Source organism: Micromys minutus, assembly GCF_963924665.1.
Source record: "Micromys minutus genome assembly, chromosome: 1".
NCBI lineage: Eukaryota > Metazoa > Chordata > Mammalia > Rodentia > Muridae > Micromys > Micromys minutus.
In genome coordinates, this window is record NC_137969.1 from 113,076,070 (window position 1) to 113,104,062 (window position 27,993).

Sequence of the window (27,993 nt, forward strand, 5' to 3'; positions counted from 1 at the left end):
CAAACCCTAGGCCTGTTCATGCCACTTGATAGATTCTTGCTGCTTCTGGTAGAAAAAAAAATGGGATGAGAGAAAGAGATAAACTAGAAGCAGGAGTCAAATGAGTCAAGTCTCGAGGGCTGTGACACTCATAGCCTCTCGTACATCGAGCAACATCGAAATGGTTCCTGAATGAAGACTGTGGCTCAGGAAGTCAAGAGGGTCACCACTGAAGCTTTTGTTAGTACCACAGAAGTATCAGAAGCAAAGCCCCAGAGTACTGTTCATGGAGGGGAAAGAAGGTTGGAGGGGTGAAGGGCTGCCCCGCTCTTTTCAATCAAACAATACTAGATTCCTGGAGAGTTGAGCATTTCATACTTCCTGTCTTGGAAGTCTGAGACACACAATGTCTCACTTTTGCCAAAGGAAACAATTATCAATAAAAGACACAGAAATCTCACAAAGCTAAGAAACCTCTGCTTCAACTAAAAGGACCCAAGAGACCACCAGATGCGGATATGTCAAGCTTCTTAGATTCACCAGCAGGAAGCAGGATGAGAATCCAAAGGGCAGAGAGATGTGATACATCAAAAAACCAAGCCAAACCAAACCAAACCAAACCAAAACAAAACAACAACAAAAACAAGTGGAAATAATATCAGGGAGAAGCTCATTAACACATGCAATTAATATGTACTGAGAGGTTTAAGAATATCAGTGAATTAAAGACACTAAAAAAGAAGGAAAATTCAAGCCATGGAGCCTGGAGTTTATTGGGCAAATATACAGAGCCACAGGGACCCACTTCCAGGTCTTGAGACTTTATCAAAGAGAATGCAAGACCTGCTGGTCTGGATTTCACAGCCTCCTGAACCTGTGAAACCAGCCAACACTCACCCCTGTGTCTAGCACTTCCCCCCCATAGAGTATGCCTATGTGAGTTACTATCACTATATATGTACAATATTAATAGTTAATAGTCTTATTGTTCTAGTGTAATTATTTCTCCTTTTACTTTGGAAGTGGGCACATGAGTAAAACACTATATTATCTCCTGTAATCTTTACATTTAACCATGTGTCCCTGTTTTTGTTGTAAAGCCATATAACACGAGAGAGAGAGAGAGAGAGAGAGAGAGAGAGAGAGAGAGAGAGAGAGAGAGAGAGAGAGAGAGAGAGAGAGAGAGAGAGAGGAGGGAGAGAGGAGGAAATGTGCACATGGAGTATGACTTGGTTGAGATTGAGATGCCTTGGCTAGTAAGAACTAGAAAGAGACATGGGAGTCTGTGTAAGCATCAACTGTTTGTCCTCTTTGGCAAGGCCATCTCTTGCTCTCTGTATCTTCCTGGGCAGCAATTATGTGAGCAAGGAAAGTCAGCCTTCATGAAAATGCAGTCACCCTAGGTAGAATTCCCCATTTGTCTTGGGGAATCATAACTTTGGGGAGGGGGGTCATGTTCTGGTTTGAGGAAGTCCAGTTGCTTCAAAGACATTTCAAGTGTGTGCCGTATACGTTTTGTAAATTTTGCTTTCATCTTTCTCTTTTCCATGTAGGGTTTGAAATTTGAAAGAAGAGGACTCAGCCAGGATATTGCCATGTCATGTTTAAAGAAGGAAAAAACATTCAAAAAGTATGTTCCTTAATGTTGTGTGTGTGTGTGTGTGTGTGTGTGTGTGTGTGTGTGTGTGTGTGTGTTTTGTCTTCCTATGAATTAAGTAAGGATGGATAGCAGGTAATAGGTGCTCCTATGTTAATTGAACTAGAGGGCTAGGATTTAGGAAGCTATGTTTCCATATAACCCTGGGATAGGTCAGTATTCTTCATCTCTGAGATGCCAGAGGATGGGCCTTCTTCTAGCCTTGCTGATGTAACTGGAAGCTGTGTTGGACTGACCTCTCCAATAACATTCTGATTCCTGGGCCAGTATAGGAACTTCCAAGGTGTGGGCACTGCCGTCAGCCCATACCACCACACCCAGAGCTGGCATGGATTAGGAGTCAGCTTTCACCTGGCACAGTCTCATTTGCACTGCCCTTGAACAAAGCTGTTGGCATCCTTCAGCATCAGTTGCCTGTCAGTTAGGCAGGAATGATGACACCTGTTGGGTATCCTGGGGGCTGAATGAGGTAAAAAGTAAAGTATGTCAGGCAGAGTTTCTCTGAGCTTGCTGAATACTCAGTGCTACATCATTCCAGAGAACATCAATGTCATCCCCAGGGAACATTTGGCAACATCTAGTGGCATTTTGATTCTGGAAGCTGGCGTTAGAGAGGTTGTCTAAGAGTATTCAATGAGCAGAGGGCAGGATTCATTAAATAGTCCTGCAGTGCACTGAGCAGCCTCCACAACGAAGCGTTACCTGGTTAAAAAGGTCAATGGTGCTGAAGCTGAGGAGACTGCTGTGCGTAGGTACTGCCTCTTTATTGCCACTTCCCTTGGCTTGTATTCCAACTGCAAATAGGGTAAACACTAGAGTGAAGCCTGTCTCCCTCTGAAGACCACGTAGTGTCTGAGACGCTAGCTGTGCACTTAGGATTATATATCATTAAGGTGCCATTTCTATGTCCAACTAGAGACCAGTAGAACATGGAATAGCATCCCTTCCATGCCCAACGTTTCTAATGATAGGACTTTGTATTATGGAAATTGCCAGGGAAGCCTGCAAAGACTTTACACGTGAGAGAGCTAATTCCAGGCTAACTTGCAACAGCCAAAATCGGAGCTAACCTAAATAGCCAACAATAAGAGACCGTTTTAAAACGTTGCAGCAGACAGAATTAAACACTAGAGGTACTTAACATTCTAAATGTAGCAAATGGAAAAATAGGCATATGACGGACCAAGTAAAAAAAATACAAGTTAGAAAATAATATTTCTAGCATCCGTTCTACTCTGTATTAAAGATGAATAATTTAGCTATCAGGTCATGGAGAAGCCAGTGTTTTGCAGAGGTTACATCTGGTCTGTAGGCAGTGGGAAGGGTTTTGATGATGCACAACTGAGCACCTTTCGTGTTGTGTTGAGTGCACCTTGTCACAGTCTCAACCAGCCTTTAGCTAGAAAGTATGCATAGGCCCTGGAATGATGGCCCAGTTGAAGAGCAATACGGCTCTCTCAGAGAGGGCTTAGTTTTAGTCCCACTAACCATATTGGGTGGCTCCAAATCACCTGTTACTCAAACTTCATATTAGTGGTTCTCAACCTTCTCAATGCTGTGACCCTTTCATACAGATATTCATGTTGTGGTGACCCCCAGCCATAAAATTATCTTTATTGCTACTTCATAACTGTACTTTGGTTACTGTTATGAATCGTATGGTCAATACCTGATATTCAAGATACCCACAACAGGATCAGCACCTGTGGGTTGAGAACCACTGTTTTAGGTGATCTGACAACCTCTTTGGGACTCTTGGGATACTGTCCTCACATGTATGTACTCACAGATGCGTACATATGTACACAAATGTAAACTGAAATAAATTTTAACAAAAAAGTATTTGTTAAAAAATAAACAAAAAACAGACCAGACCCAACATATATACTGAAGACATACAGCGATTATCCCCCTGTTACTTTTCTAAACAACCCAGCCCAGAAGCTATTTACATAGAAGTTGCACTATGTTCGGTGTTGTAAGTCAGGTAGAAATGACTTCATCTATGGGGAAGCCTGGATGTATAGAAAAGGTTCTGGAGCATCTCCGGGTTTCAGCCTCTGGAGAAAACAGTATATATGGAAGATGGCTGTACATTCATCAACATGAAGTTAATAATGCTTTACCAGAGTGAGACAGAAATGATAATCTCCGTTTGGTCCTGTCTTAGGGTTTTATTGCTGTGAGTAGACACCCTAACTACAGCAGCTTCTTTAAAGGAAACTAATTGGGGCTTGGTTATAGTTTCAGAGTTTGGTTCAATATTCCTCTGGTGGGAAGCTTGGTCCAGTGCAGGTAGACATAGAACTGGTGGAGGAACTGAGAGTTTGAAATCCAGATTCAACGGTAGCAGGAAGAAGGAGTGACACTGGACCTGACATGGCCTTCAGAAATCCTAAAGTCACCTCCAGTGACACACTTCCTCCAACAAAGCCCTATCTTCCAATAGTACAATTTCTGAGTCTATGGGGGCCATTCTCAATGCAGACAGGACCTCATCTCTGCTCCTGGCCTCTGACCTTGACCACAACTGCTTTATAGGAGCTCAAGTCAAAAATGTCTCTGGGTACTTGCTCCCCTTTTAAAATTATTTTTAAAAATTAATTGCTTATTTTATTTATTTACATTCAAATGTTTTCCACTATAAACCCCCTATACCATCTCCCCTCCCCTTTGCCTCTGTGAGCGTGCTCCCCCACCCACCTACTTCCACCTCACTGCTCTAGCATGCCCCCACGTTGGGGCACTAAGCCCCCACAGGACCAAGGGCCTTCCCTCTCATTGATGCCCAGATAAGGCCATCTTCTGCTATATATATAGATGGAGCCATGGGCCCATCCATCTGTACTTTTTGGTTGGTGGTTTAGCCTTGAGAAGCTCTGAGGGGTCCAGTAAGTTGATATTGTAGTTCTTCCTGTGGGGTTGCAGTCCCCATCATCCATCTGTCCCCTAGCTCTTCCACTGGGGTCCTCAGGGCTTAGTTGACGGTTGGCCGTGAGTATCTGCAGCTTTTTTAGTGAGGTGCTGGCAGAGCCTCTCTGAAAACAGCCATACCAGACTCCTGTAGGTAAGTACATTTTAGCATCAGCAACTGTGTTGAGTTTGGTGTCTGAAGATGGGAAGGATCCCTAGTTGGGTTAGTCTCTGGATGGCCTTTCAGTCTTTGCTCCAGTTTTTGTTCCTGCATTTCCTTTAGACAAGAAAGCTCTGGGTTAAAAATTTTGAAATGGGTAGATGGCCCCTCACTTTCTTTTAGCTTGCAGGAAGTAAGTTTGAGAAAAAGGTGGGCTATTACCAGAGACCATGTTTCTTTTAGTTTTTTGCTCTCCTTTCTCCCCCCCCCCTCTCTCTCTCTCTATATATATATGATATATATATATCCTAATAGTGAATATAACATCTTTGTGTTCAGATTAAAATCTTAGGACATTTCTGAGCACCTTTTAATTTTTACTAAGGGAACAAAGAAAGAAACTGAGGGGAGCCATCTTGCTGTGGTTAACATAAGTTGTTTGATGTTTACTAATGAAATCTGTTTACCTTCATAACTGTATAATAGGGCCATTAAGGACAATAGATACAGTAGTTTAAAAGTAATAAAATTTACAACAAAGTGTATTTAATTTGAAATTGAATTGCCAGCAAATGTGTGTCCTAATGAACCCCTATGTCAACTCAGCTCCAACAACATTAAGGGAGATAATTTGTATCTTAGAAACTGTATCAGCAGTGAGACCCCAAAAGGCTATTCCTCTGGTGGGGGTACAGCTATTGTCACAGATGGCCCTGCTGATGGAATTAAACTTAAGTCAGGAGAGGTGGGAGATAAGATTCTTCGTAATTCAAATGTACTTGGGAAAGCAGACAGATGATGTCAGGATTTGAGAAACAAGCAAACAAAAAAGTCAAGAATGAAGAAGAGCCTGGTATAAAGGGAGTGCATATTAATAAGAGGGCAAGCACCCTGGGAGCAATCGAAGGAAAGAAACAAATCTTGATCTCTAGCCCTTGCATTAAAGACAGAAAATATGTCTGTCATTTTGGCTAAGGATGTATTTTAAATAAATGCCTTTTTCTCTAGGTTATATGAACAAGTTGTAGTATCAAAGAAGAGTGGGTAGAAAAAATGAAATGACAAGAGATCTTATCAAATACTGATGGTCCTCTACATCTTGTGCATCTATGCATTCAAGCCCTAATGGATGGGAAATGTACTTAGATCTATGTGGCTTCAGACATACTGAGCATGTTTGCTCTGTTGGTATGCTAATGAAACTATGTAGCAAAGCAGGTATCTACACAATTTTTACATTCATCAAGCATGTAGCTAGAGCGGTGGTTCTCAACCTATGGGTCTCCACCCCTTTTGTGATTAAGTGACCTTTTCATAGGGGTTGCCTAAGAGAATCAGAAAAGACAGGTGTTTATATTATGCTTTATAATAATAGCAAAGTTACAGTTGAGAAATAACAAAAACAATGTATGGTTTGGGGGGGTGTCAATGCACCATGAAATCTGTATTAAAGCTTCACAGCATTAGGAAGGTTGAGAACCACTACTCTGGAGATTATATCATTTTATAGTAACAATTAGGGCTGCAAAGATGACACGGGGGTTTCGAAGCCTCCCAGGTCTTGTATGTGACCAGAGTTTGCTTCCCAGCACCCATGTGGGGTGACTCCCAGTTATCTGTAACTCTGGCCCCAGGGAATCTGATGCTCTCTGCTAACCTCCAAGAGAATCAGAAGCCACAGGCCCATATTTGCATATGCATATATGCACACACACAATTAAAATAAAATATTAAAAATATAGTGTATGTTCATAGGATGTATGTATATACCATGGTGTATTATCCAAGAGACAAGAGCCTCTGTGGATTCTGGTTTTCATGAAGAGTCCCTAAACCCCATTCCTTACAGAAGAAGGAAGACAACTGTATTCGATTCCCTGGTTATCTCTGAAACAATTGACATTTTAACTGTTGGGAGCTCAATGCCTTATACAGCACGTCATGTATTTTATGGTGTTGTACTTCAATAACCATGCTTTAGTACCATGCAACACCTGCAATGTGCCATTTACTTAACTCCTAATCAGTCCAAGAAAAGAAACGTCAGACTGTGTTGTGGATCTGAAAGTAAGTCTTTTCTTCCTGCTCCGGTTTCAATATCTTTTCTTCTTTTTTAACTTCCTTTTCATACCTGCTGCAGAGCTCTGAGTCAGCCATGCACTGCAGATGGAAATCCATGTACAAAGGGGAGTGACACGAAGCAGCGCTCATTTCCACAAGCGACCAAAGAATCCGGAAGAACAGAAGGAATTTGCTGGAAGGTGAGCACTCTCCGCTTGTTTCTCCTCATGCAAAGTGTCAGATGAGAACATCCATTTTGTGGCCGCCCTTACCTGTTCTTTTCCTCCTAAGGGTTTCATGAGAGAAAGCAGGTCTTACTAAATGGTTTTGATCCTAATAACGGTACGCAGGCCAAGCGCTGTCATGGAAACGTCAGGGGGGCACTCCTTAGCACAGGGTCCAGTATGACCAGGCTCAGTCTCGGCCGTTCATGGAGGTAGGCTTGCCAACACGCAAATGACGCAGGCGTGAGATCTGACGAATCTTCGTTCCCCTTCTCCCTCTCTGCTCGGCATGTGCTTGACGGAGGTTGTAAATGCAAGAGAGATTGTGGTATAATTCCTCAGACTGGCATGTCTGCCCCCTAGTCACCATTCGATTATCCTCCAAATTGCTGTGTTTCAGAGAGATAAAGATTCTTTATGGCTTGCTGACTTGAAACAAGCGCAAGAGCCGCCACAGAGAAGGCTAGGCAACCATGCATAGTAATTCTATTGGTAAATGACAAAATCTTTGTTTGTTTGACATTTCCAAAAAATTACTACAGAAGATGAATCTAAAACACAAAATGTCACATTTGGCATGCAAAACTATCACAATATATTTCAGTATAAAATTCATAGAGGCGTTTAATTTAGAATGTGTTTAATAACTCCGTCTGCCTGCATCAGTAATCCTGCCTTGAGGTCTAAAAAGATTGTCTTATTTATTCAGATGGTGTTAATTTTCAAAAATATTTTTGGAAACCAAAATATTAAGGTTAAATCTTTGTTGTTAATTAAGATTTTCTAATTAAACCAAAAATAATTGTTATTCTGATTACATTTTAAGTATGATTTGAATGGGAAACAAAAGAAATTGAACTTTCTTTGTTTACTTAATTCTAGGAGCATATTATCTATACGGAAATATTCAGTATCTCAATAAATTCTTGGCAGGATTAAGAGGTCTCTCTCATGTCAACTGTAGGTTAACCTGGTAGTACCTGTACCTTCAAAGAGAAATGTGTCCTTAAAAAATGGCATTATTTGTGATTGAAGCATAAAGTACCAGTGAATTCTTTAGGGTTGAATTATTCAGGAACTTGTAAGACAAGAGATAAAACTTAATGATATCTGAATTTTCAACTATCTTGCTGTAGTATTTACTTAATCTGAAACAATCGTTCACTAAAATCATTAATTCGTATAAACTTCTTGGCAATAACCGAACATGAAAACAGCCTGCTCCAGTCACTTGGGAATAGGCAAGGACACTTGGATGTTCCGTAAAAACTGGGTCCTGTCTCTGTTCCATGCCATCAGCCGAGACGCAGACCTTGCCATTTCCCTCTTTCTTGTGGGACAGGCTCTCATTGGAAGCCTGTGGGCGAGCTGATATGCTGAGAACACCTTGGATCAGACGAAGTGTAAGTCTTACATGTGTTGCAGGTCACTTATCAATGTGGTGTTATTATCTGTGATTAGTATTGTTTATGATTGCCGCCTTTCTTATGCCATGTGTGAGGCTCCCCGCTGAGGTTTCACATTCCCCAGTATCATAACAGGCCTGCTGTGTGGTTTTCAGACGTGTTGGATTCCAGCTAATTCCATCTTACTATAATAGATTAATGGTTTCTGATGGCATAGCTTATTAACATACCATGCTTAAACACTAGTTAAACTTTCCCTCCCACCACGGGGGAGTTTGCTTTTTGACCTTCTAATTATACATTGTGGGCCCTTGTCTGTTATCATTGCTAATACCTAACAATTACAGGTTGAGTAAAAATAATTGTCTCCCTTTTTTACCCTCTGAAAAGCCCATTGTTGCTAATTGCTTGGTTTTACTCAGTTCCTGTGTAATTCAAGAACTCGTCCTTTTATGTAGGGTGAGCAGTCTCAGTTGCCTAGTCTACAAATACAAATCAGATGCATCAGAGGCCTCAAAGATAAGGCTCCCCAAGGCTCCTACCTCCTCAGAGTGTCTCTGCTCAAACAGCTGGGGTGCGGTGTCTCCCAGTGGTGTCAAACTGAGTGGCTGAAGACAAGAACATGTCCAGTTCACCATGGTGGCAGCTTTTATGACGTGGGGCTCTATTTCCACGAAAGCCTTTCTGTGGTAAGATGATCTTCTGTGTATACATATTACTTTGCATTTAATTAAATTTTGATGCCACTATCTGATCACCATCCCTCTCTGTCCAGAATCAATCTACTGTCATCAACATAAAGGATCTTATTCATATAATCTTCTATGATCACTTTCACTTTCTCAAAAATATCTACTATTGGTCTATCTGTCTCTGTCTTTGCCCCTCTCACTTTCTTTATCTATCTATCTATCTATCTATCTATCTATCTATCTATCTATCTATTTATCTATCATCTATCTATCATCTATCCATCTATCTATTCTAACCTTATTGCAGGTAAAGAGATATTTAGTTGTGTTATTTGTTAAGAGTGTAGTATAGATTATTGATCATTCTGTTTACAGGATCTCTTAGCAAATAACACTAACACATGTACTGTGTGTGGCACAAGTATATGTGTGTAGGCAGCCAGGAGTTGGAGGAACTATACATATAGTAAGCAATAGGTCATATTGACTATTCAAATGCATTCTGAAAAGAAGAGTGCTGGGAGAAAACATGTGGGCAGGGCTAGAAGTGATTCAAGAGAGGAGGAGGACATCATGTTCAGAGAGAAGCTATACAATAGGAGCAGTGAAGCCAGGCTCAACTTTCTGGAGTATCTGCAGATGGTATCATCCTGGGTAGATAAAGAACAAAGAGAGAAAGAAGACCTGATTAGTCCTAGAAGCCCAGGTCACAACTGCGGTAACAGGGACATGGCATTGACAAGCACAACTGCCTTTTACTCTATTAATTTGAATTATTATAAAAATGATCAGAATTATACTGGTACTGAAGGATAAGGTACAAGAAGAAAATATTTTTTCCCTACTTGGGAAAAGAGTTTCACATTGTGTCTTTCACTTGGAAATGTGTTAATGTGACCTCCTCCTCCTTTTTCTCTGTAACTAAGAAACAACTCAATAGCAAATTGTCACTATAGAAACCAAATAGCATTGATCAAAGCCATTAGACAATATGATCACTCTGCCATTTAGAAGGAGATAAGTAGTGGCTACAACCTCCCCCTGAAAAACACTATCTTCATCTTCATCATCATCATCATCAACAACAACAACAACAAAACAAAGGCAAGGATGGCCCATCAGTGGAAGATTTGCAGTAAATAATGGGAATACCTGTGGACATGTACGGCCAGCTTTAAACATGTTAGAGTACTCACTAAGGCAATAACCATGACATCAAAAGCTGCTTTGAAACAGGAATGTAAGAATTCATTTAGGGAAATGTTTAGTGGAAAAGGGACTGTGAGTGACAATATCAAATGGAGGGAACAGCCAACCTTCTATCATGGGCCTACTAAGGAGATAGGTGTAGTGATTCTCTCCTACCAGAGGTTTGTACAGAAAAATGCCTTGCCAATGCATAGCAGGAATCTCATAAACCCCCTTATTGGTGTTGTAAATATAAATATTACAAAATATTGAAAATTATTTTAAAATTACCTTCTGGGCTTTTAAAAATTAATATGTTAAGTGTTTATAGTTCATATAACTTTCAAATTAACCTTTGGTTAAAGAACAATGTAGGTTAACATACTTTTTTGTCATTACATGATCGCATTACTCTACAATTTTATTGTTTTGGTCCATTTCAAACCTTCTTGTTTTTAGACGTTTTTCACTGAGGTGTGCTTTAGTTTGGTTTTATTACTGGCTTTTGTTCTAATGCCATTCTCTCTTAAGTTCCTGGGTAAAAACATGAACTCTGGATGCAGGAGCTTCCTTTATTTTTGTTGGCTTTGCAGAGGGTATCCCATATGAGCTGTTGAGTCATTGTTTTACTCCATGTATGGAGTGGTGCCACTTGGAGTTTGAATCCCTTGGTCCACATAATAGAACTATTAAGCCTTTAACATGGTGGGTTCTTTAGAGGCAGAGAACAGTGGGAGACCCTTCAAGTCCACCAAGGCTACATCTTTGAAGAAAGACTGTGAACCCTACTCTTTTCTTCTCATTTTGCTTCCTGGCTCATGAGGTAAGTCGTTTTCATCATGCCACACCACGGCACCATGATATGTTGCCTTGTCAGTGGCTGAAAGTAGTGGATATCACTGAATTTGGACTAAAAGTTTCCAAATTAGGAGCCAAAGTTATTATAGAAGCTAATTGCCTTGGATATTTCTTTAGCGTGCCAGCGTGTGTCCTGCGCAACCGTCTCGCCAGCAAGAACGACACGGCACACGAAATAGGATTCTTCTGTGGTAAAGCTTTAATGCATCTCGAGAGGCAGAGCATAAACTTGCAACAAGTGAAGACGAAGACCCCGAAATATCTAGCCCGGCCCTTTATATAGGAATCAGTCCTCGCCTTGGACGTGGAGCCCCCTGATTGGTTGAAACTCATCAAGCCCTATGACGCCATGGGAGAGGCAGAGCTCAAGGAGTGGAAAGTTACCCAGCGCGTGTGCACATGACTTGTTTAGTGCTAACTCCAGCCGGATGTCAGCGCCATCTTGTAATGGAGAATGTGTAGGCAGCGCCCCACAAGCGTGCTGACTTGTAGCAAAGTGCCAGTAGAAGGAGTTGAACCATACAGGTCTGGAACGATGCTCACTGCAAGCTAAAAGATTGAGGATGCAAAGATTATTTACAATGTCAAACCTACATTGAGACTGTAGGACAGACTGATGATTCCTAGAATGAGAAAAGTATTCCAGTCTCCTTCCAATCAGAGAGGGAAACATCTTGGAATGGTTAAATGTACAGTCCTAAAATTTCTGCATGTGTCAGAATAAAAGCAAAACATGATTACCCCCTGCCATAGGCAGGCATATGTAGTCTTTAGCAGGCTGACAAAAGAACATTGAATTTGTCAGTCCTTTCATATTTATGCTCAGCAAAGTATGGGAATCTTACCCCACCCCAAACAAACAAGCAAATAAAACCCCACTAGACTACTACATATTCAGTACATATATAAACAGTACAGAACTCCCAACAAAAAATTAAAAGAGGAGAAACACTTAAGTCAACCATAATTTGTCAAGAAACAGAAGACACTGGAGTCTCTCTGCTTCCAGAATGTGACAGGCTACTACTCCAAAAAGTCCCATTTGCTCTGTCAGAGTCACCCCAAGAAACATCAAGTTTTCTCATTAAGTATACAGCTTTGCCTGCTGGTCTCACTGCTAATGTTTGTAGGAGACTGACAGTTAAGACAGTGAGTTTTCAAGCAACATATTGTAATTTTGGTTCATTTATTTACTTAAATATATTTACGTATTTATTTTTAAGACAGAGTCTCATGTGTCTCATGCTGGCCTCAACTCATTTCACTGTGGAGGATGAACACTGAACTTTTGATCCTCCTGTCTCTGTCTCTGAAGGACTGAGATTACAGGCATGTTCCACCCACCTGGTCTATGGTAGTATTGTATGGTTTAGGATTTGAATGCAAAGCCTCCTTCCTGCCACCTAAGTTCTCTACGAACTGAGCTATACTATACCCTCAGCCATAGATAGCATCAAGATAGTAAAAATACATTAAAAAAAAATCCCTTGAGTTTGTAATGAATACTGAGACATTTGAGACATCTATCTACTTTATTCCATTTAAGAGACAATTCAGAGAGGCTCATTTTTTTTTCTTACTCCATGAATGGAAGCAATTAGCTTCCCTAAGGCAGCTGACAGGCACCTGGAGCCATACGAGTGCTAACTAGAGAGAGATGACCATGTATCTGAGGAAAATAAAATTAAAGAAAGAAGAAGGCATTACCTAAATAAAAGAATAAGGCCTAATTATAGGATCTACATGAAGTCCGAGCACGTGTCTGTAAGGTGATCTTACTGATTGACCTTTAGCAAGGACATAATGTCACAGCATCACAGGTGGTATACCTTTGGCATCAGGCTGAGCTAGGAAGCCAACACTTGAAGGACATGTGAGACAGCAGCTACTTTATAGGTATTGGAAAGGGTTCCTAAGAGCGGCAACAGGTGTGTTGATAGAATACTGCTGTAGATATCCTTGGTAGCAATTTCATATCTAGAGTTTCATTGTTGTTCTTGCCCCCAAATTATTCTACATATTAACATGGCTCTTGCTATATCATAAAGTAGGGGTGGACAAATAAGATGAGTCAAGGGAAAAATAGGAGTCAGAGGCCCCTCAAATCACATGAACAATACCAATTACTTTTCATCAGCATCAACTACATTACATTAGGCCTACTTTACATTAGCATGGTAGGTAAAGTTCATTTGTGGATTCCAAGTTTAGGCCTAAAGATCCGAGTGCTTGCCTGAAGATTGTTGATCAAGGCCTTGGTAGACACATTGGGAACCCACTTGTCTTCTGCTGACATTTATCCTGGCAACACTTCACATAAAGAGATTGCCATCTTTGTTCATGGTATCCATTAACAGCCCACAGATGTAGATCTTTGGGAGGATATAAGCTATGTGACATACATGCCTTTTGACTTCTAGTCCTGGCAAGATGATGAAGTGGGTTAAATATGTAGGATATCTTAGTCTATTCTGCTAGAATCAGGGGTTAAAGTCATATTCATTTTCAGATTTTCATTTTATAAACATCTTGAGTCTACATAAATGTGGGCAAAAGGCATAGAAATGGATAAACCACCAAAGAACAAAATGGATAGCCTTGTGCATGAAAAACAAACAAACAAAAATACAAAACAAAACTAAACAAAAAAATTTAAAAATCAAAGAGCACTGGTAGATTAGACATTGGTAATATGTAAAGGACAAATAGTCAAATGTGGCCATCTAAAGATTTGGAATGTAACACCTATTCATGGGACTAGGGTTTGTGTATCTGATATAAAATTTCAAGTTTTAGATGTTTTATTGAATAGTATGCAGAAGGGACACTCAAGACCAAACCTTAAACAAAATAAAACAATCCAGTATCTAAAATACTAATGACATTTATATCATCATGTAAATAACAAGAGATATTCCTTGAACATGTTTAAAGTTATGTTTCTCCTGATTCTACAATCTCCTACAATATGATTTTATAATAAAAAAATGACTGGAATGAAAAATTCAAAAGGTACATTGAAGATTAGACCTTTTGAACCAAGTGCAAATCATCAGAAATCCGGGTGAGAAGTAGTTCTCTAGGCTGCTGAAGCTATAGGTAAAAAGATACGGAAAATGTGAAAAACATATGCACATAGTCATTTTTGACAATTTTCAGACGGAAAGAAGAAGGAAATGTCACACAAAAAAATGTATGTTAATTATTTCCCAGACTCATTCATTGCAAGATACTTATACTATCTAACTAGAAAGGATGACATCAATGCAGAGGAGCACGTTCTGGTGACAGAAGTAAAGGACTAAAGGTCAGCTAAGCAGCATGATTACAATCCTGATAACAGTGATACACATGACAGTTCATATTATCAAGTTGATGGATTCTGGGATCACCTGGGGTCTCTGGACATGCCTGTGGGGGGCTATCTTGACCACCTTAATTGAGGTGGGAAGACTCACCCACAATGTGTGGCATCACTCCCAGACTGGGATCCTGAACTGTACAGATGGAGAACCAGAGCCATAGGGCAACTCATGGTTATTGCGCTCTGCTTCCTGACGGTAGATAGGGGTGCAAGCTGCTTCAAGTCTCCTGTCATAAACTCTACCCTGGCCTTTGAATCAGCATAACTCAAGTCGGAATAACAGAAACAATTTGAATTGCTTTGTCAGAAACTTTCAAAGGACCAGGAAAAGAGACTGAGATAACATGGTTTATCTCACCTGTCACTCAGGCTTTGGGCCAAAGGTACCACAAATGAATGGAACCTTTCTTTCCTAAGAACACTGGGTTTCTTTCCTAAGGCTGCCATAAAAATGTTCACAAATTTTCCAACTAAAGTCACAAGGGAAGCAGGCAAGATTTTATGTGTTTCACATGGATTTTTGCAATCTTAGAGGTTTTTCTAATTGTGATGTCCACTATGGTCCTCACCATGTCTTCCCTATATGTAAATCTGCCTATCTGCATGCAAGTGACTATTCTTCATAAGAATATTTTCATGTGGGTTCATAGACATATTAAAGACACCATTATAATTTAGCTAAATAAAAAAAATCCCATTTCCAAATGTGGCTGTTTCTGAAGTACTGTATATTAGAAATGTTAGAATGTTCAACATATTTCCTTAGGCAATACTCAATTCACTCTACAATAAATACATTCTTACTAGAAGTTTGGTAAAATAATTAACAAAATGGCATTCAGTATCTAGGAAGAATGCAAGAATAAGTGATAATTTCAGTCTTTTAGAACTATGTTTGAAATGTTGTACAACTTTCAAAAAGTAATGTTAGATGATATGCTCTTTGTATTAGAATTAATATTTGACAATTCAAACCATTTAAATTGCAAAAGAAAATAAAGGATCACACAATGTATTTAAGTACAGGATTATATTTTTAATTAGTTAACCAATAAAAATTGAAGGTGACGTTCCCAGTGAGGACATCTGCATTACAGGTTGCCTAAGAGAGACAGGACATCCCAGAAGCTACTGCACAGAGCCATTCATAAATGCACAAAACAAGTGTACCATGCTTAGTGTTGCTGTGATCGAAAGTTCCAGAAAACATTGATAAGAGCACCAAGAAGATACTGGAAGATGGCAGCAATGGTTACAGTAAGCATCAACAACATCAAGAAGATGTAGGAAAACTAAAGAAATGGTTACAGAAAACATAGTTAAGACTAAGAAGATGTAGGGAAACCATCACAATCTGCCAGAAGGTTGGTGAAGGATGCCTTTAGTTGTTTCTCTACATGGCTTCTAAGTCATTAATGTTGCTAAATAAACAGATCATTCTTAGTACTTTATAGGACATTCAAAGAGAAAGCATATCAAAATTACTTTTAAGAACATAAAGTCAAATATAAATTAAGTTGTTTGACCATTTTTTTGTCACATTAGCTTGCATGATAATTCTTTTGGGTGACATTTGAAAATATCATTATTGACCTTTAGCAGTGGTAACTGAAGAAACTTCTGTTAATTATTAGCTAGAACTGTTATGCTTGCAGTTCTTAGAATCGTTGGGTATGGGGATCAGCCAACTTTAAAAAAGGGATACAAATAGTAGGTTAAAGAAGCAAAACAGCAAAACTCGGGCAAAGAACATTGATTAATGAATTTTTAAAAATTCTTAAAGGTCATGTGCTGAAGTTTGGCTGAGCCTCGGGCAGATCTAATGAACATGACCAAGCCTCTCTGTGTGCAGCAGGTAACCCGTACTGACTCGGAATTTGCTGACATTACAGGGTTATTATTTCTGGAAAGATGCAGCATTCTGGAACAATTTCTGTAATGATTCCATTAAGACCATGGTTTCCTTCAATTTAGGGTAACATATTCTATTTTTTTTTTTTTTTTTTTTTTTTTTTTTTGCATTATCCCTAAACACAGAAAAGTGTGTCTAGGATACAGGGTTTGTGTCAGCCAAAGAAAAAGGAAAAAAAAAAAAAAAAAGGAGTCACTTGATTTTGATGGTATTTAGCCTCATTTTTTATTTGATAAGCACATCTGTTTGGTGGATCATATATCACTGTGTAAGATTGCTTAAAGCCAGAAAAAATATTTTAGTTTAAAAATCATTAGTTTATTTATGACAATCTTGAGGATCCCTTAATGTGTAAATAGGTGGCTGCCATTAGGTGAGTGGTACTTTAATGCCCAGGCCAAGGCAAAGATCCCATAGGACCAGGGTCTCTGAGAACAGAATGGGGAAAAAACGTTTTCAGATGGAGGGTCAGAGAGCAGGCACTTGGTAGTCATGTATCACAAGAGTCTGCTTTTCTCTTTCATTTGCTGTGAGCACACATGGCTAACTGTAGAAATGCTAACTACTTCATTGGAAGATGCTCTTATAAGATATTTCTCAGATTACACTTAAAAGCAAAGAATAACTACAACAGGCAAGACATGGATGTGTGTGCTAGGATGTATGCTCTAAAGCCCACGTTCTGGCTCTAGACCTCTTCGGTGAAAGGACTCGCCACAGTCAATTTTTTCCCTTTGTCTTTGTGATCTCTACTGTGAGAGTCATCACTGGAAACCTTGTGTCCCCGGAAGCCATGTCACCAACAGAGCAGAGATCTGGAGTCAATGCTACAGTGGAGCCAAAGAACACCTTTCTTTTAAACAAGCATTAGCTTCAATAAGGAAGCCTAACCCCAGGATATACCTAAGGTCTGAGCCACTGTGGAGTTTATCTCCTTCCATCCATCCTTCCTTCCTTCCTTCCTTCCTTCCTTCCTTCCTTCCTTCCTTCCTTCCTTCCTGTGTTCCCAGTTCTATTATTTGAAAGAACACATGAGTGGCTATGAACACTATTAATATTTGAATTTCTTAAATCTTTTATGTATTTCTAGACAGCAGTAAAGAGTTTGTTATTTCTACTGATATCAAGGTACTTATAGTTGAAGGAAATATTGGTGGTCAGCATGAACATATGTAATTCACACATGGTAATCTGAACTGTGGGGAAGTTTGTCAAGTTACTCAAGCTCACATACATTCTTAGGCAATGTTGAAAATGGAAACTTTACTCCATGACTGTGGGCACTCAACTATGGTACTCTAACTCCAATAAGATATTCCAATTGTATAACATATAATTACCTGGTATCTAATTATTGAATAATTCCTAGGGACATCCTGAAGCAAAATAATCTTTCTGAGATATCATCTTGAATGTTGGTTAAAACCATTGGTTGATTTCTCCCTTCTGTTAGGACAAGTCAATTTTGCTGTGTGTTAATAGACCCATTGATATGGCTTTCTCCTCTCTTCTCTGATGTTTCTCCACATTAGACAGAGCCTTCCATTGATCACCATGTACTCAACTACACTTATCTACAACTTCTTCCAATTCAGTATATTTTCCCAATATCCAGATTCCCACCTGGAATTGGTAAGATGTGTAACTCAGTTTTTAAACTCATTCATTTGCCACAGTTTATAGCCCCAATAAGACTCGAAGAGTTTGAAAACACACCCACACCCACACCCCCCCACACACACAGCTTTGTACTTCAGGACACAGACCCCTTACAAGTAGCAGATAATAATAATAAAAACAAAAAACAAAACCGCTTCTAAAATGAGAGCAAAACATAACATAAAATTGTTTAAAGAAAGTCGACATTAGTGGAAATTTAGATTGTCAAAAATATGAACTGTTCTTTAAAACAGAAAGTGAAGGAAATGTTAATGGGATGTCAAAAGACATTATCATGTGAACAGTAATCTTTAAAACAAAATATATGCTATGGAGAAGAAACAAATCAATTCTGAGATGCTATTTTAGTATTTATAAATTAGTAATATGTAAAAAAATAATAGTATCACTTGGTTTTACTGCTTCAGAATGACTTGGTCACTTCTTTCCTTTTTAGAAAAGTAATATTTTGAGTAAGACTTTTTTTAAAAAGCAAAATGAGCTCATACCCTCAGTTCTTTGAGGTGCAAGCAAAGTCAACTCAGCTTGTTCTCAAATGAAAAAGAAATTTGGGGTTCAAACTTAAGCCTAAAGGGCTAACAACGTCTGTTTTCTGTTGGGTTGGAAATCTTCCTCTTGTCTCTTAAAGGCTTTTTGTAAAACACCAAGTCCACTCCTGGAGTGACCAGAACGTGAGGCTGTGCCTACAGGAGAAAGAATGTCCAAGTCTAAACTTTTAACTTGTCTCTCCCTGACAAAGAGCAAGGTTTAGGTTATCTGAGACATGCCCTCCCCCAATTTCAGCACTGCTATGAGCCCAGTAGCAGACGTAAAAGATGTATGTCTCCCGGGTGTCATTTGAGAATATTTGATATGTGTAAATATATACAGGCTCCTCCCCTGTTATCTGCAGCCTTGATATTTATAAAAAACAAACAGGCCATTTTCTAAATCATGTTTGCTATTTTTAAGTGATAATCACTGTTTTTGCCAAGTTATGGGGAAAAAAGTACAAATCTTTATAGATAAAATCAGTCAAGTCATAAAAAAATAGTTTCCTTATAGCCTGTATTCTTGCTCTGGAACCTCACCAGTGAAAGAAAATGTAGGAGTTATTTGCCTTCCTTGCATAAACCCATTAATTCTGCCCTGATGCTCCCATTCCTTCATCTAAACCTGAGTACCTTATAGAGGGCCCACTTGTAAATTCCATGTGTGTGGGCTGAGGCTTAAACATATGTTTTATAAGAATTTTGGTCCAGTACTATGTGCACATGTGTAGTGAAGGTATTATGTAGCTAAGCATCCTATATTCAGATAAAAGCATACAACAGGAGAGTCAAAGAGATATGCAGGGGGTGGATGGAGAGATGGCTCAGTTAAGAGTATGTACTTGACCTTTAGAGAACCAGAGTTAAAACACCAGCAACCAAGTCAGGGAGCTCACATCTGCCTGTAACTCTAGCCCCAGGACAGATCTTCTGCGGGCACCTGCATTCATGTGTGCACACTTAGTCATAAATAAAAATAACAAATATAATTTAATAAAACAAAATGTAGAAACTTGGCAGCTAGCATTCTTTAATTATGAGGGGTTTTTTTTTTTATAAATTATTGGAAATCTTTGATGTTTGACCCTAATTCAAGTGGAAAGTTCTGAACTAGTCTAAGGCTATTATACTGTACACAGCCAAATAGATTAATTTTATTTGTATTACTTTATTTTGTATTTTTATTCATTAATTTAGTCATCAATAATCTATTGAGTTAGATAAAGAAAATTATAAAATTTTTGCTATTTTTCCACTAAAGGGCCAGGTCTGTATTTTCTCTCTTCAGTCAAGAAGGAATCACCGACTTTTTAGCTAAAGGAATGTTGGGGAAGTAATATTTTAGAGTTTGGGGCTCAATCATATGTCTTAATGGACTGACAGCTTTCTTTTTCTGTAAATCCCTCTTGCATCTTCACCTCATCTTATACAAATACTATATCTACTGCATGAGAGACCTATGCCTATAGGAGAGGGGAGGTTTAAGCCTAAACCAAACTTCTCTTTGTCCTTGACCTAGCAGGATTATCCTGGACTTTTCCATTTCAACTTAGCCATGATCTCAAGAGCAGCTGAAAGTGGTCCAGTTTTTGACATGTAGAGTAGACAAGTCATTCCACTGAATTCCCCACACGCAGAACAGGGAAATTAGTTATACTAAACAAATATCATATTTTAAGCTACTATGTTTTAAGTAACTTGTTATTAGCAAGAAAAGGAGGACTTACTTAGTTCCCTCTTTACCAAGTGTGATAGTGTGTGTTAGAGAAATAAACATGGCTATTCCTTTGAGGTGACCATGGTCCCAGTAGCTTCCATTGACATAACCTTGTATGTTTTAACAGAAAATTTATAACAATCTTATTTCTCTATTTGGTTTTAAATTTTCTAAAAAGGTATTTGCATCTCCAGTGAAATATCTTAGCTTTCAGATATACTATTTGCAGGTAGAAAAATAAATGTAAGGAATAGAAGTAGGGGATGTTATAGACTGAACTATATATTTCCCCAAAATTATACATTACAATATTGGTGCCTAATAGTACCTTGTGGCATAACCCCAGGATATTTACTGGGACAATTAAGTCAAAATGGGATATAACAGCAATGTGGATGAGAGAAAAGGAAGGAAAATGGGTGGAAGAGAGAGGAAAAATAAGGGAAGAGAAGGGAGAAGATAGAGTAAAGGGAGAGGGAGGGAAATAAGTTAGAAGAGTTAGGACACACTCTAAGGGAAAGCCATGCAAAACCTAGAGAGAAGCTGGGTATCTAGAAGCCAAGGAGAAGTCCGTTTAAAAAAGCATGAATAACACCACTCCATGGGAAATCTAAGCTCCAGATTGAAGAATAAACATACCATGGACTTTTTTATGATGGCCTAAGTGCTTAATACAGTTATTATAAAGAAGCACCCACACAGGCCAACAACAGCCACAGCAGCATCAGGGTTTTTCCAGGTATATCAAATCTCTGGGAGGACTGCACTTCTTGTGGCTGCCCAGATGGCAGGGCAGTTCACTGTGTGAGAACAGGACCAAGTGTCCTGTGGACAGACATAGTCTACGTGTAGTATGCAGACAACTCAATCATTAAGCTTCATGGCCAGCTAGTGGCAACATAGTCCATGTTGGGAACCAGGGCAGAGGATGTTGTCTAGCATGTGATTACACTCTCACATTTTGTAAAGCCACATTCTGGGCCCTAGTTCCCAGAGTCCGATGAGTCTTCAGGAAAGCCAAATTTATGTGCTTAGCGTGAGTGGCAACAGCTGCAGAGGTGGCAAGCTCTACAGAGGGAACATGTTGGGGTTCCTGTAAGGCCCATGGTGTGCATAAATGAGCTGCCGGGGCAAGGCTTGATCTTTATCCCTCTATCAGTGTGGTGGATCTGAGTGTCCTAGCTATAGCTTTTAATTCTGACACAGGCCTTAGTGTCAGGCAACCTTTTGATATGAGCCAGGCAGAGGCTGGAGAGAATGCACAGTGGTTATGAGTGCAGAATGCTCTTCGAGAAGCTCCAAGTTCTATTCCAAGAAACCCACATAACACAGTCATCTTCAAGTCCAGTTCTGAGAGTTCATCTGGCCTCTGAGGGCTTTGCACATACATGGTGCACAAACATACATCCAGACAAAACATCCATACACATAAAACAACAGAGGGCAAGAGCCTTCAGCCTGCTATGGTGGCACACACATTTAATCCCAGTGCCTGGGAGATAGAGAAAGGTGGGCAAATATAAGTTTCAGGCTACCCAGGACTATACATAGTGAGAGACCCTGTCAATCAAACTGACAGCTGGAGGCTCATGCTGGGTTCCTGGAGGTAATGTACTTGTATATATTCTTTTCCCATTTGAGTGTGATTAGACTGTGAGGGGTCTATACAAGGCATCTGTATAATAGGTAGACATGATGACGTGTCATCTCTGCACTTCTATCAGGGAAAGTTTGACAGTTTTGTCTCATTCTCTCTGATGAGACAGTCTCCAGACAACTGAGGCCCAGCCTACTGTAATAACTAAAGCTGACAAGACCACATAAGTTGCCTTGAACTCCCTGGTTTGCCTTGACTGCAAACCTACCAAGGACCTGACATCCGGAATTCATAGCCACACTTGGATTCAGAATTCACAAAAATAGGAAGAAAACACATTTGCTGTTAGTAGGCTTGGATTTTTTTTTTTTTTTTTTTTTTTTTTTGATTTTACTACCCACTTTATAAGGGTTTTTAAACACTTTAACCTCCCTTGTAGCCTACTTCCTTGTACCCACCAGAGGTAGTGAAAAAGGACTGTTAATGGGAAATGAGGGTTGTGGCTCTGTTTAGAAATAGTTGTTTGGGGGATATTTTAATTTTCGTGGTCAGTAGTCCAGTCCTCTAGCAAAAGACCAACTTGAATCAGCAGCAGCTGTCTAATTCATTTGGCCATCACCACTCATAAATCTTCAATGGCAGTTTGATGGAGAAGAAACATGAAGTGGCAAGAAGCCCCCAGAATGTCATGAGTTCATAGCAAGCGAAGATCAGCAACATGATGCAAGGTGGACCAATATAAAAGCATTGTCTGTGAAGACTAGCAAGGCAGAGCAAGGCGAACCAATGCCGGAGCCTCCTCCCACTGCCTGTGGGGTCATATTGATATTCTCTCTAAGCATCACATGTTCCCTCATGAGTCTGCTTCAGGAAAATGTTCTCCCACTGTGTCAACTTCAATATTCTTTCACGTGTCTGCTTTAGCAAAACACCCTTTCACCTGTTTGCCCCAGCAAAACATCATATGACATTTCCAAATGGTTCAGAGGCTCTCGTTCTCAATATGACATCATAGGAGTTTCCAAAGAATCCAGAAAATTTCTCTTCAGTCATTAAAAAGAAGCAAAAAAAAAAACAAACCAGAAAACTAAAGCAATAACCCCTCCCTCAGGGAGACCATGATTTTGGTGGGAGGTTTCACCCAATGGTAGGGTAAACATAGGAACTTTAGATGCTATAGAAAAAAAAAAAAACTTTTTCTGAACTCACTGAGCAAGTGGACTACTTTGAGGGTATGTAGAATTAAAAAAAAAACTGTAACAGCAGTTAATATTTATATTCAGTGTGACAAGGTATTATTGTTATAGTGGGAGATGTGCACCATTTTTGTCTCACTGGAGGGAAATCCAATCTGAATAAAGCTGTAACTTTTACACATGACTTCTAATCCATGCATGTAAATCAAACTAAGGATCTGTTATTCATTATTAAAAGAATAGCATATTATTACATTGAGAATGAAATACAAATACTGTGAAAAATTTAGTGCCCTTTCTGGAAATTTTGAGACACTCATCATGTCGTTGTCTAGCTAGTGCTGGTTCTCATTTTTAAAATATAGCCACAAAATTAATAAGTTTGAAGTTTTATGCTAGAAAAAGAGGGATGCTCTATTTCAATGTAATATATTTGTTTTTTATTTAAAGCTTCTTAGATACTTAAGATGGAAAAGCACCCAAGTAGTGCTCAAATTCCAATATGTATATAAAGAAAATAGTTCATATTCTTGTCATTATTCATCATGGACACAGTGTTCTTCCCTCAAGTGCTTTCTGTAAATGGCATCTATATCAGAAACTGATTAAAATGACCTGAAGTATTAATTCGTAAAATATGATGAACCCAATACTTTGCAAGAGGTTATTTTCTGTGTGACATTTAATATTTAAAAGTTGAAATGATTTTAATAACTCACAGGAAGGAGAGGTCCCAGGAAATCCAGACCCTGAGTGTGATAGCATTTATTGATTATTAGTTATTTCCAGTAGAAGTCCAGAGCTCTCTAATATATTATATTTTCTGACTTCAGAGAGTTTGCCCTTATGTCAGTTGATGGAAAACCCTTTTCTCAGTTCTAAAAAAGAATGTGTTAGCTTGTTAAGGGAACCGAGGACTTGTGGAAACTTTGGTGGCCACACTGGTGAACCCTGGGTGTTCACTGTCATCAATGACTTTTCCTGACTTGTTCCCTAATTTATATTCTAGGGTAACTACATAAATTTCTCCAATTAGATGAAGGAAGTCAAATTCTGTCACACTCCCAATCCCTGACTCCTACCCAAATACATTTTAGACATAAAGAATATTGTCACAAGTGAAACTCCAGGATGAGACTTAATGGAGTCTTGGTTTGGCTAGCATTCACTGTCATGACAATTATAAACTCCTTTGGCCCAGCCCTTGCTTTTAGAAAATGGGAATTGAACAGGTAATTCATATCAATATCATAAGCTTTAAAAGCTTTGTGCAAACAGATTATCATAATTTCAAGTGAGGGATGGTAAATATTTTTTCTTTCGTTTATTTGTTTTATCATTAATTGGCAATCCTCTGTCTGGAGTGTTCCTAGCTTTCCTCTGTATTTTATATTTTTTCTGGCCCTTGAAATTTTTCCTTTCCGAAGTTTAATCTTTTCCCTCCTATAAAAATACTCAACTTCATGCTCTTTTGATTCTATTGTGTTCCCATTTCCTGGTTCTAGATGACATGGAAGGTTTGTATGTCCACCAGTGCAGTGTCCCTTGCAATATATTCATTCTGAGAAATACCTAAGACCATCATTATTCATTGCTGTTTGGGCCCTGAACTCACTGAGCAAGTGGACTACTTTGAGAGTGTATAGAATTAAAAAAACTGTAACAGCAGTTAATATTAATATTTAGTGTGACAAAGTATTGTTATAGTGGGAGATGAGCACATAGCAGGAGCTAAATTTCCTGATTCACAGCAGGTGAAAGACAGAAGCACAGCCCCTCCAGTGCTGATTTTCAATGACCCCAATTTCTTCTTCGTGGTCCAACTTCTTAAAGACTCCATCTCCTCATAGAACCAAACAGAACAAGTCATTAACATGGGAGACTTTAGGGAACATCTCAGGTCAATATGATGTGATGAGAAAGTAATAATCCCACATTAATCACTCTTTTCAGTTACATCACTATACACGTAAGAGACCCCACCCCATTAAGAGCAATATGAGAACCTAGTTCCTTGTTGAGCCCATTTTACAGGTGAGATACACAGGGGTAGGACTTTCCAAGATAATTAAAATGAGCCTCAAAACTAGTATGGATTGCTCCACCAGGCTCTCAGCCTGTTCTGAAGGAAGCAAAATTGAAATGCTGTTTTTGTTCTGTCTTTATTATTTTTCTTTCTTTCTTTTTTCTTTCCTTCCTTCCTTCCTTCTTCCTTCCTCCCTCCAGTATATCTCTGTCTCTCTCTGTCTCTGTCTCTCTTCTTTATTTTTCTCCCTCTCTTCCTCCCTTCCTTCTTTCCTCCCTCCTTCCCCCCTCCCTCTCTTTCTTTCTTTCTTTCTTTCTATATTGGAGAATCACTCTTCTATAAGAGTGCCTATAATTTTTTCTTTGATTTTTTTTCACAGACTAGATTTTATTTCTAAAATCAAATTTCTCTCTTTTCTTCCTTTTCTGTCGTCTGTGTCTGAAGACTCAAGCTCTGCATCATGTAGTAAAGCTGTCCTTTGAACAGGACGACTCTACTGACCCATGCCAAAGGTAGTTGTGTAACCTTAAGCATAAGCTTTCTGAAAGTAGAGATGTCACATTTCCATGTAAATTCTCTAGTGAAACAGAACCAATATAATGTAAGCAGAACTATAAGAAGAGACTTATTTGATTGCTTCCTATGGTCAGAGAAAGGACAGTCTCATAATGGTCATGTGTATCACACATTCACCTATGACATCTCACTTCCTCTGCTTCTTACAGACATATATGCCAGTCATGCTTAGAAGCACCCTCACAGACCCACCCAAATATGTGTCAACTTGACAAGCAAGGATTATTCTCATAGGTCCTCTTTGTTCCCTGATGTATTGCTGACATCTAGAAATGTATTCATCTCTGTGTGGATTTCCAAAGTTAGCCAACAGATTTGAGAATTTCAGAGCCCCATCAACACCTTCAAAGAGTCCGGTGAGATTTTTTTTTTTACTTGTTTTTCTTGCTTTTTCTTTTATACTAGAGATTGAACCCAAGAGCTTGAGACAGCTATGCATCCGCAGAACTAATAAACTACTGTTTCAGGAAAACCTGAATTATCTTTTTTTAAAAATGGTGTTTTATGTAAATTTGCATATTTTATTTTACTGGGAATTCTGCATTTTTTCTTTTGTTCTTTGTGTCTTTTCATGTGCACTGCATTGTGAGTTCAGAATACCCTAGTTACAATATAGCAATTCTTGTTCACTTTCTGTGCAACTCAACAATCAAATCATTTTGAATACTCCAAAGACGAGGATCTTGCTTCTGTCTGAACTCACATTTCCAGGAAAAATGTTTCAATATTTCAACATGTATACAAAATGCTTTATAGTTCCTTTTAAGGTATTGATTTTCATATGAACAGCATGTGAAGTTACAAAGGACGGTAGGGCAAAGAATTTCTCCAAGGTCACCCCGCCTGTTAATTACAAAGGACCAGCTTGCTATCTTTTCCCATCCACATCTGATTCCCACATACACTAACCAGCAGTGAATGACTTTGAATTGATAAAATTTTCAAAGCTTAGGGGGTATAGGAACAGTATTCATATTCAAACCCCTAGAACATTACCAAACTCAAGGGCCAATAAAGACTAATGAATAAAGCAAACCAAAACATGTCATATCTTTGCTGGCTAGTTTTATGTCAACTTGACACAAGCTTACGTCATCTGAGAGGAGGGAACCTCAATTAAGAAAATGCCTCCTTATGATGAGGTTGTTGGCAAGCCTGTAGGGTATTTTCTTAATTAGTGATTGATGGAGGAGGGCCAGTCCATTCTGGATAGTATCATCTTTGGACTAGTGGTCCTGGACTCTGTGGGAAAGCTGGCTGAGCAAGCCAGTAAGACCCACACTTCATGGCTTCTGAATCAGCTTCTCTGTCAGTGCCTCCCATGTTTGAGTTTCTGTCCTGACTTTCTTTATTGATGAAGAGTGATCTGGAAGTATAAGCTGAATAGACCCTTTCTTCCAAAGTTTCTTTGGTCATGGTGTTTTATCACAGCGATAGTAATCTTAACTAAGACAATGTCCCTGCCTTAGGATCTTCATTACACTTAGAATAAATCCATATCACTTACTTGGGCCTGTACAAGGTGTTTTGTCCTTTATTCCACTTTCTGGCTTTATCCCACATTGGTTTTCTGCTTCTGTATTTAGTTCAGTCTCCATTTTCTTTTCTGAATAGATCAAATTCCTTCTTCGCACAAGACCACCAAACTCAGCAATTCTCATTCAAACCCCTCAAACGTTACTAAAGTCAAGGACTATTAAAGATCAATGAATAAAGCAAAACAAATCATGTCACATAGGTGCTGGGTAGCTTTGTGTCAATTTGACACAAGTTAAAGTCAAAGGTACAAAGATGCACAGAAGACCCTGCTTAGCATGTTGTCCTTAAACTCTGACATAGCAGCAGGTCTCAGTGCTGTTTCTGCCTTTAACAAAAGTTTCTGAACAGAACACACATGTCCTATTATAGTGCCTTATAATTTATGATTTCAGAATCAATTGAGGTAGGGCAAGCATTTATTACTATTAATAAAACCTTATTAATTGATTCTCTATTGTCTTTCCACCAGTTTATAGATAATGGAAATTCATTGTGCAAGTGTCAATGCTTCAGTTACAGTAACATTTAATGAATATAAGTGAATAAATTATGCAGAAGAAATAAAAACAGTAGATACAATTGTTGATAAGAGTTAAATCAGTAATTTAGCTGAGAAAAATCTTACTTTGATATAGACCTGTGAAATGGGCAGATGTTAAGTACATAGGAGATCTGATGTACACACCTATCACCACAGTATGAGTGCAAGAGTTTTGTG

General features: G+C 39.0%; 1 protein-coding gene across 1 annotated transcript in view; it reads left to right on the plus strand.

Annotated features, from left to right (window-relative positions):
- Positions 1 to 27,993, plus strand: part of LOC308438465 (uncharacterized protein) — a gene marked incomplete at both ends in the record, with an annotated part of 253,517 nt that overhangs the window by 59,357 nt on the left and 166,167 nt on the right. Inside the window, 3 exons of the mRNA XM_080939852.1 lie at positions 1,533 to 1,609; positions 6,850 to 6,970; positions 8,859 to 9,089. Coding sequence (XP_080795978.1) covers positions 1,533 to 1,609; positions 6,850 to 6,970; positions 8,859 to 9,089 — 429 coding nt within the window. The remainder of the gene's footprint in view (positions 1 to 1,532; positions 1,610 to 6,849; positions 6,971 to 8,858; positions 9,090 to 27,993) is intronic.